Genomic DNA, 8,501 nt, shown 5'->3' on the forward strand with positions numbered 1-8,501 from the left:
TACGATGGAACGCGCTTGCCTAGAAGTTGCCTATTCACATTAAAAGTGGAAGGGAAAACTGATGCTAGAAACGAGGAAGCAAATCACTTCGTACGTGTATGAAAAGTTTTAACTATGTAAAGATGCAGGCCTTGACGATGCCTTGCAGTACGATGGTAGAAAGGTGAAGGAGGAACCAGGTCAAAGAGCTCTTGTGCACACTCTCCGTAGAAAACTGATAGACTGGCAACTTTGCGCCGATGTTCTAAACTTTGAAGATTAGAATCTGAAATTCCGCCTTTGCATTAGCAGCTAGAATTGCAGGGGTTTTTGTTGAATAACTTAGTTGTGAACACCTTTTCAAGTGAAAGTTAAGGACTCATCCTGTTTAATTTATTAACAACTTTTTCTTTAGTTTTTACCGAAATACGCTGGATTTTTAAACGTTATGATGGCGCCAGACGCTTGCGGCAAACAACATACAGCAAGCATCGCCATACACCACAGAGTACTTTTTATCACAGTAACTTTATTGCATTGACGTATTATTTGTTAAACACAGTTTAGCTATGGTTTGATGCTTGCAGCCAATCAGACCGAACGACAAGCGTTAACAAATGGTTGGCAAGCATCACGCAAGCATACGCAATCACCCGTCCACACGCTTGCCTGTGCTTGTCGTTTGCTGTTTGTCGTAAGCATGTCCTAAGCGTCTGGCGGCACAATTACGTTTTAGGCAAAGTATGTATAAAAATTGAAATGCAGTCAGTCTGTAGTAAAATAAATAGAATATTTACTAAGTACAAAGTTTTTTTAATTCGATTGATCCCAAGAAAACTACAATTGTGTGATTAAAGGAAGAGGTCACATAGTAAAAAAACTGCAACAGCCATTCATTAAAACATTTCATTTATTCAGTCAGCTGTAGGGAGCTAAACTTTTCTACGTCGTAAAAGCCTGCTTTGACTTGTCTACCGCCAAAAAATCTGCCGTTTAAATCTACTACCGCTTTTATAGCACTTTCAATCCGTTTGAACTCAACAAATATTCTGACAGCTTCATCGTGTGGAACATTTGGTAATTCAAATATCAAGACCTTTATAACATCACCATATTTTGTGTTGCATTCATCTTTTACTTCAGGTTCAAGTTCTTCATCAACATCGCCTGGACCCACCATGTTCTGTGATTCAAAATGAATAAATAATATAAATCAGCCAAGTACGAGTCAGACTAACACAGGAAGGGTTCCATACAATCATATAAGAGAACACATTTTTTAATGGCAATTTTAAGTTTTTTTTTATTTGTTGTTAAAGCAGCAATAGAAATACACATTCTGGGAAAATTTCAGGTCTCTCCCTATTATGGTTCACGAGATACAGCCCGCTGACAGACAGACAAATGGACAGTCGAGTCTTAGTATATATCAGGGGGCACGGCAGTGCTCCCGCCAAGACTATTTACTGTCTTGTTGGTACCCTTCAAATACAGAACCCAATAAATTATTGATGTAGTACATTGAGAGTTACAGACTGATCAAGCTCCCTTGAAGTGTGCAGTGCAGACTAGGGTTGCTAGGCCATTATTTGATTTGAGAGAGAATGTAATAATTTCATTGGTCATTATATTTAACACTTACCCTCAATAAAACTACTTTGCTGGGCGATTTCATTATTTCGGTAATTGAAGGTTCTTGCTTAGAAGCTTGAGGTGAATTTGATGCATTTGGTGAATCTGTAGAAGAAGACAGTTAATTTTTTAAACAGAATCAAATGATACAACAAACGATAATAAAAGAAACTATAGGAAGAAAATCATACCTGATCCAGGAAGCACAGGCATAGCAAACCCTGGTGGTGGCATTACAGTACTATCCTTTTCGTGTATGATGCGCCCACCACGCTTTGAAGTTTTCTCCACTTGCAGTGCTACTGACATTCCCTGTTCCTTTTTACCCAAGCCTTGACCTTCCTGGAACATTTAAGTGTTTCAATTTATCAAAAAGATTTTTAATTTTATGAGACAATGATGTAATGTACACAATCTTGCAACTAAATAGTTGTACACAACTATCTCTTTTTACGAAATTAGAAACTGAATGAAATTAATCCATGTTTATTAATATCCAAATTTAGTTTACGGTTTTTGTTATGTGGGTTCTTGTTTTCTTATTAATTAAAGATATAAGTTTTTTATTGACTTATTTTTCTAGATAAAGTCTGATGGTATGTGGTAGGGGGACTCTCCTACCACACGCCAAACTTAAGCACAGTGGGGAAAACACAGCCATGCGGATTCACTTGAGTGCGCTTATTTTCTTCGTAAAAATTTCAATCATAATATGTCAAAAGCAGAGTTTAATTTGATAAATACACATAAGGTGCCAACACTCCACTCCTGTGATGTGCCTTAAGTCTAAGAGTTTACATGATAGAAAAAGGGGCATTTATTAAATTCTGCTACTGTGCTTATGCATGCTGAATTACACTTTATTACAATTTGCATCATAATAAGGGTCGCTATTTATCGAACCATCTTTGTAGAATGATCTTTCTGTATCTGCCAGACAGTACTATTAAGTGGTTTGTGGTATTGGTTACAATAAGTTATGAGGAAGTACATTGTAATTTGTAACCAATATTAACCAATAGTTTATTAAAAAGGCTAATGTAAGTGAAAAATAATAACCTTAAAACCATATTTTGCCATAATCTTTGCAGCTACAGAACTGGCCCCATATCCACCAATAGAGAAGCCTGGACTAGGGCTTGCTGCCGGCACAGCTGGTGGAGGTGGTGATAATGACTCCATGGTTAATGATGGAGGGGGTGCTATAGCAACACCAGTTGCACGTTTTGATATCTCTTCTGCTTCTTCTTCCTCTGGTTGCTAAAAAAAAAAAAATTATAAGTTATGATAATTTATTACACTAATTTATCACAACTCATTCTTACTTAATCATATAATTACTCACATTATTACAATTTTTGGCCAGTACTATATGGTGGGTTATTTCTAAGATTAAATAGGTCGAGAACAATAATAAATACCAAGAATAATGTTGGTAGAAATGAAAACAATGGAAAAATGAATATTGCTAATACCATTGGTACAAGAGTTTTTTCTGGAGTTACATCTTCTTCATCACCAAATCTGGATTTACGTTTTCTATCTGCCCTGTCATTTCTCTCATTGCCATCAAGGTTTAGTCTTTTAGCTTGCATTTCTGGAAATATATCAGTTAAATAATAAGTTTGATTGCAATAATACAAAATGCAAAATTAAGATGCAGCATAGGTAAGTATTGAATGTGATAGGAAGGATGTATATGAATCATGAAATCTACTCTTTAGATAGAAAATGGCTAGTGATACAGTTTCGATAGAGCCCTGCACAACCATTACTTGCAAGAAAATGATGATGCATGAAAAAAAAAACAAAAAATAACATATATAATAACTAGGCAGTTGGGGATCAATTGCCATAATTGACAATCTCTCTGGACCAGTAGTAAGTGCTGTGGTTTTATAAGAGGGAAGTGCCGGGTTTGATGCTCAGGGTAACTTTGGAAATTTATAATTTCCAAACTGTATCTGGTTTGGGCAGCTGGGAAGCTTAGGCTGTGACTAGCTAACACTCTACTGACAAAGCCATGCAGCCTAGCAATTTAGCATTCTTATATGTTACTGCATAGACAGAGCAGCTGTATGGGTTTAATACAACTGCCATACTCCCTCAAGGTTAGCACACTTCTATCTTCAACTGCATCATCAGGTGAGATAGCAGCCTATTTGTACCATAGTAAAATAAAAAAACTTAATAACTACAGTGCGGCCATCACAATCACCTCTAATAGGCTCACTTTCACTATTGTCCAAAATGCATTATCACAGTAATAACGCTTAAAATTCATCTACCTTATCAATACCTTCAATTCACAAGAATTGAGACTGTGGTGTTGTGAGAATCACAACTTTTGCAATCAGTAATAATTTTAGTGATACATACCTTTGGCAACTTTTTCATAATCATTAGGCCACATAGGATCATATTCATTAGCAACATTCCAATCGAAGTCACGTACGTTCAATGAAGCTGTCAGTGTATTTGGTTGTATTTTTGGACTATCCGAATTAGGTTCATCTTCATCTTTTTGCTTACTTTTTAAATCTATTACAGGCGTCAACACCTATACAACAATTTCATTTTTTTATTCAGTATGAAGTTACATAAGAATTGTATAGATATATAATTTAAAGAGATGAATGCATACCTGGTTAGATCTTCGCAGTGCTTCCCTTTTAGGTTGAGTTACAGCCGCTTTCTTCAGTTGCAACTGTGACTGTAAAAGTTTGATTCCTGAAGACCATCCTGCTACTTTCTCTGTTGTGCGAGCCTTTATCGTATCAAGATCGTCGTACAAAGACATTTCACCACGTTATATTTCCATTAAACATTGATTTACAGCTAAATTAATAGTCAAAGAAAAAATACATATGTACACGACTAACCGTATGTAACTAAATTTTACACTATTCAATAATAATTTTTAAATGTAAAAAATGAATAAAACCATTGAAATACGAATTTTTATCTTTAATCGAAAATACAGTAATATTATGGAAAAATAAAATCATTAATCAATTTGACACTTGACAGGCTTGACGGGAATCTGCACAGACCACGAATCCGGAGATTGATTGACGGATTCCTGGTCTATGGTTGACGCAAGGATTGACGTTTCTTGGGTTGCCAGTTTTATCCACAAAAATCTTATATCTCAGCAAAAAATTCTACATCTGAGCAAAAAATAGTGTTGTACCAAAAAAGACGTGTACGACGTGTAGTGCTCGTGTTCAGTCAAGACAAGAATATTATCTGACTCGCTTTTTAAATGCAAATGAAATGCTCGATTGCGGAAGAATAATATCTACTTAGTTACCATAAATTCAACAAATCATAACAATTGCGATTGTGATAATGATTGATGCAGGTTTTCGGGAATCAAACTGCAGAGTACTCTTACATGGCGCCTGCAGCTATCGGCACCAAAATAGCGATAATAATTAAGTTACTTCAAAAACAAGTCGGCATTATCGAGTAACTACTTGTATTAGTAGAGGTCAGTTCACAATATGTGGCTGTAGAGTGTAGAGAGGTTGGGAAATTTCCCTATTGGTACGGTCGAGCACGCAGCCACAGCTCCCGTACAAGGTGTTGCTGAATGGAGGTAGCGGGTAGCCGCAGCCGCTAAACTCAGCCGCTAATAGTGGCCTCTACTGTCAGCTGGAACAAACTATAAAAACAAACGCGAAAGTTTGTATGGATGTTTGTTACTTTTTCACGCCAAAACTACTTAAGGGATTTGGCTATTTGGAATGGAGATAGATTATAGTAACTGTACCCTGGATTAACACGTGGGCTACTTTTTATTCCGGAAAATTTATGAGTTCCCACGGGATTTTTAAAAATGTATATCCACGGGTACGAACTACAAAGTCGCAACCAACAGCTCGTAATTTGATACAACATGAACTTGATTTGATTTGATTTAAACTTATTAAGGCAATGGACTTTTTGCTGTATTGCAAGCTGAGAGAATGATGCATAGATAATACACTAATATATAATGTGTCTATAATATTGTCAAAATCACAGTTAAAATAATCACAGTCCACTCTAAATAATAACTAGGTAACTAGGTACCTAGCACATCCCTAGTACCTGTTGTAAAATAGTTATCCATCATCCATGACCGTCAAATAAATTAAAAAAAAAAATTTTGTAAAAAAAAGATCTATTATTTTATTTCTTGACAAATTGATTTTTTATAAGATGATTTCACCTGTTTTTAATTATTATTATAATTGCATGAAGTTCTTAAATTTTGAATCATAAAATTAAACCAATTTTTTATTTTGGAATAAGCACAAAATTTTGCATAGAATGGGTATTATAACCAGCAAAAATACAAGACGTATAAGTTTCGATAATACATTTACCATGACTCCAGTTCTAATTCAAAAACCTATTGAAGATATTGATCATAAAATAGCAATTGATAATTTTGAGAAGGTATTAATTTATATCTAAATTTTTATTTATTTTTAAATATGCTTAAAATATTATTATAGGTATGTAGATTGTCGGTACCTACTACCTACTATTTTAGTATTTAAAACTTCGTGACTCGTGAATGGTACCTTCCTACTGATTATCAATACTTCGGCCGTTATTTGCAAGTTGCAACTGATTTTTGCCGATGTAAAATATAAATTACAAACTGTCTGACTTGTTGTTTTCTCCAGAACATTCCGTCAGAAATAAACTATAAAGACACTAGCAATGGGTTAATTGAATTGCGAGATGAGGACTATGATTATTGGGCTCACAGAATAGAATCTCTTAAGAATAACCATCAAGAAATAAGTCAGATTATAGAAGAAGAGTTTCAAAAAACAATCGATAATACTCACAAATTATTCCATCCCCCAAAAATAACGCAAGAAAAAATACAAAAAATTAAACCTTGTTTTGACTGGCAAACAAAGGTACTATGCTTTAACTAATGAACAAAAAACTAATAAATAAAATTGACATCAGTGTGGACTAACTACTAGTAACTATGAAATAAGTAGCAGTGTATTTATACAGCAAAATGTGTCTGGGTATGTACCTACCTGTATTACCACACGAGCATAATCATACACCTAATACGTCACACACAGCTACAAATAATATAGGTACCTAACCTACTATTAACACAGTAAAAAATGTGATAGTACACTACATATTCTTTGGACAGTGTAAATGAATAATTGTAAAATTTTGCAGATTTTGCAATGCTATGAAGATAATCCTCGACAAACGTTAAAGTGCTCAGCTTTAGTGCAAGCATTCAGCAACTGTGTATCATCGTGCCAACTTGAAGATTAAGTTCTATACTTACCTTTATTACCCATCTATAATATTATTGTTATTTTCAACAAAATCTGCAAAAAATAAAATTATAACGTGCCTTTCACTCTGGTCTATTCAGTGCCTAACTAACTATTGACTTAGAATATAAAAAAATTATAGCAAAAATCTTTAGATAAAATAGGTAGGTAGGTAGTTGAGAATAATTTCATGGTTTCGATGAATGGTAGACAGAGCAAACGTTTTTTTTTATAATGAATTAATATTATAAAAATGACAGTAATTACATAAAACAAGATATAAAATCATTAAATTTTAAATATTTATGATGCAACTTTTTCATTTGTTGTAGGCTTTATACTATGGCGGCACTTCAGAATATATAAGGAAAAACAGAACCCTTATAGGATCACTTTGTTGTCTATCTGTCTCTTTGTCCGTCTGTCGTATCTGTCAATAGTTGATGAATGGTTCATGAATGGTTCATGAACAAATACCTTGATATAGTTATCTTACTTTTAAAATTGAAAATACCTAATAGTATTTTCAATTTTAAAAGTAAGATAACTATATCAAGTGGGATATCATATGAAAGGGCTTTACCTGTAAGATCTAAAACAGATTTTTATTTATTTTTAGGCATACTTAAGGGGCAAGCAACGGATTTGCCCGCGAAATTCTTTAATTTGGTTTTTCGCAATTTGTAAACTAATACGACAACGTAGGCCTGGCATTTTAATTATAGAAATTAGATCTAGTATCGACTAGTTTGTAGGTTATAGTCGATACTAGAGCTAATTTCTTAAACTGGACCCTTTCAAGTAAAGATTTTTATAGGATGATACTACCATTGGCGCAATTAAAGTGCCATAAGCCTACTTTGTCGTATTAGTTTACAAATTGCGAAAAACCAAATTAAATTAGAATTTCGCGAGCAGGCCCGTCGCATCCACCTTAATAGTTTTTGATTTATCGTGCAAAATGTCAAAAAACCTGAGTACGGAACTTTTTGTAGTTACGCAAATCTGATTCGCACTTGGCTGGTTTCGTAGGTAAGTCGGATGGCGCAGCAGCATCGTACCTATTTTTTATTTTTTTTAATGTATGTTCACCGATTACTCAAAGACCCCTGAACCGATTTGGATTTTTTTTTTGTTTGAAAGGGTATAATTAGTCTATGCAGGTGGTCCCATATAAATTTGGTAAAGATCTGATGAATATCTTCGGAGATGGAGAACAGAACTCCTCAATGGATAAGAGTCAATTGCTCGCGATCAGTGTAATAGCTTAGTAAACAGTAGGATTTTAACTGGGCATAGCATATTATAGTACAGTGGGGCCACTAAAAATTGTGAAATAAAAAATTTTCAAAAGAAAAGTAAAACCGACGAAATAAAAATGAAGTCGGGCGAGCTTCACATTTGGATTTCTAATTATGTTTTATTATACTCGCTCGACTCCATAACTAGGTACATTACACGTGTAACTAAAAAAAAATTATTTATTACTTTTTAGTGCTTGTGGTTTTTGAAGTCGGTTATATTTTTCTTTTGAAAATTTTTATAGCTCCTCGTACCTTTGTAGGGGTATTATTTTACAGG

General features: G+C 34.3%; 2 protein-coding genes across 3 annotated transcripts; one reads left to right on the top strand and one right to left on the bottom strand.

Moving 5' to 3' along the window:
* Nucleotides 1–871: 871 nt before the first annotated feature.
* LOC123878037 (splicing factor 45) lies at nt 872–8,495 on the bottom strand. 2 transcript variants are annotated; one of them, XM_045925066.1, is made up of 8 exons: nt 8,477–8,495; nt 4,256–4,449; nt 3,991–4,171; nt 3,087–3,208; nt 2,671–2,871; nt 1,803–1,953; nt 1,622–1,716; nt 872–1,162 (listed from the first exon to the last, which is right to left on the bottom strand). In XM_045925066.1, exons 2-8 carry the CDS (start codon nt 4,409–4,411, stop codon nt 890–892), a joined length of 1,179 nt encoding a protein of 392 aa, XP_045781022.1. In that variant the 5' UTR covers nt 4,412–4,449; nt 8,477–8,495; the 3' UTR covers nt 872–889. The 2 variants fall into 2 exon arrangements, with proteins under 2 accessions (XP_045781022.1, XP_045781016.1); XM_045925060.1 differs by lacking the exon at nt 8,477–8,495 and having other exon boundaries at nt 4,256–4,665.
* LOC123878066 (MICOS complex subunit mic25-b-like) lies at nt 5,768–6,925 on the top strand. Its single transcript, XM_045925093.1, has 3 exons — nt 5,768–6,057; nt 6,291–6,533; nt 6,817–6,925. The coding sequence occupies exons 1-3, from the start codon at nt 5,929–5,931 to the stop codon at nt 6,916–6,918; spliced, it is 474 nt and encodes a 157-aa protein (XP_045781049.1). The 5' UTR covers nt 5,768–5,928; the 3' UTR covers nt 6,919–6,925.
* Nucleotides 8,496–8,501: the final 6 nt, after the last annotated feature.

Source organism: Maniola jurtina, chromosome 2 (genome assembly GCF_905333055.1).
Source record: "Maniola jurtina chromosome 2, ilManJurt1.1, whole genome shotgun sequence".
NCBI lineage: Eukaryota > Metazoa > Arthropoda > Insecta > Lepidoptera > Nymphalidae > Maniola > Maniola jurtina.

Bases quoted from the DNA above. Each gene is read 5' to 3' on its own strand.
- LOC123878037 (XM_045925066.1), bottom strand. From the start codon at position 4,411: ATGTCTTTGTACGACGATCTTGATACGATAAAGGCTCGCACAACAGAG. The intron at 1,717-1,802 runs GTATGATTTTCT...CTTCTTCTACAG, and splicing joins GCCTGTGCTTCCTGGATCAG to ATTCACCAAATGCATCAAAT. The intron at 1,163-1,621 runs GTAAGTGTTAAA...TTTGAATCACAG, and splicing joins GCAAAGTAGTTTTATTGAGG to AACATGGTGGGTCCAGGCGA.
- LOC123878066 (XM_045925093.1), top strand. From the start codon at position 5,929: ATGGGTATTATAACCAGCAAAAATACAAGACGTATAAGTTTCGATAAT. The intron at 6,058-6,290 runs GTATTAATTTAT...TGTTTTCTCCAG, and splicing joins CAATTGATAATTTTGAGAAG to AACATTCCGTCAGAAATAAA. The intron at 6,534-6,816 runs GTACTATGCTTT...AAAATTTTGCAG, and splicing joins GTTTTGACTGGCAAACAAAG to ATTTTGCAATGCTATGAAGA.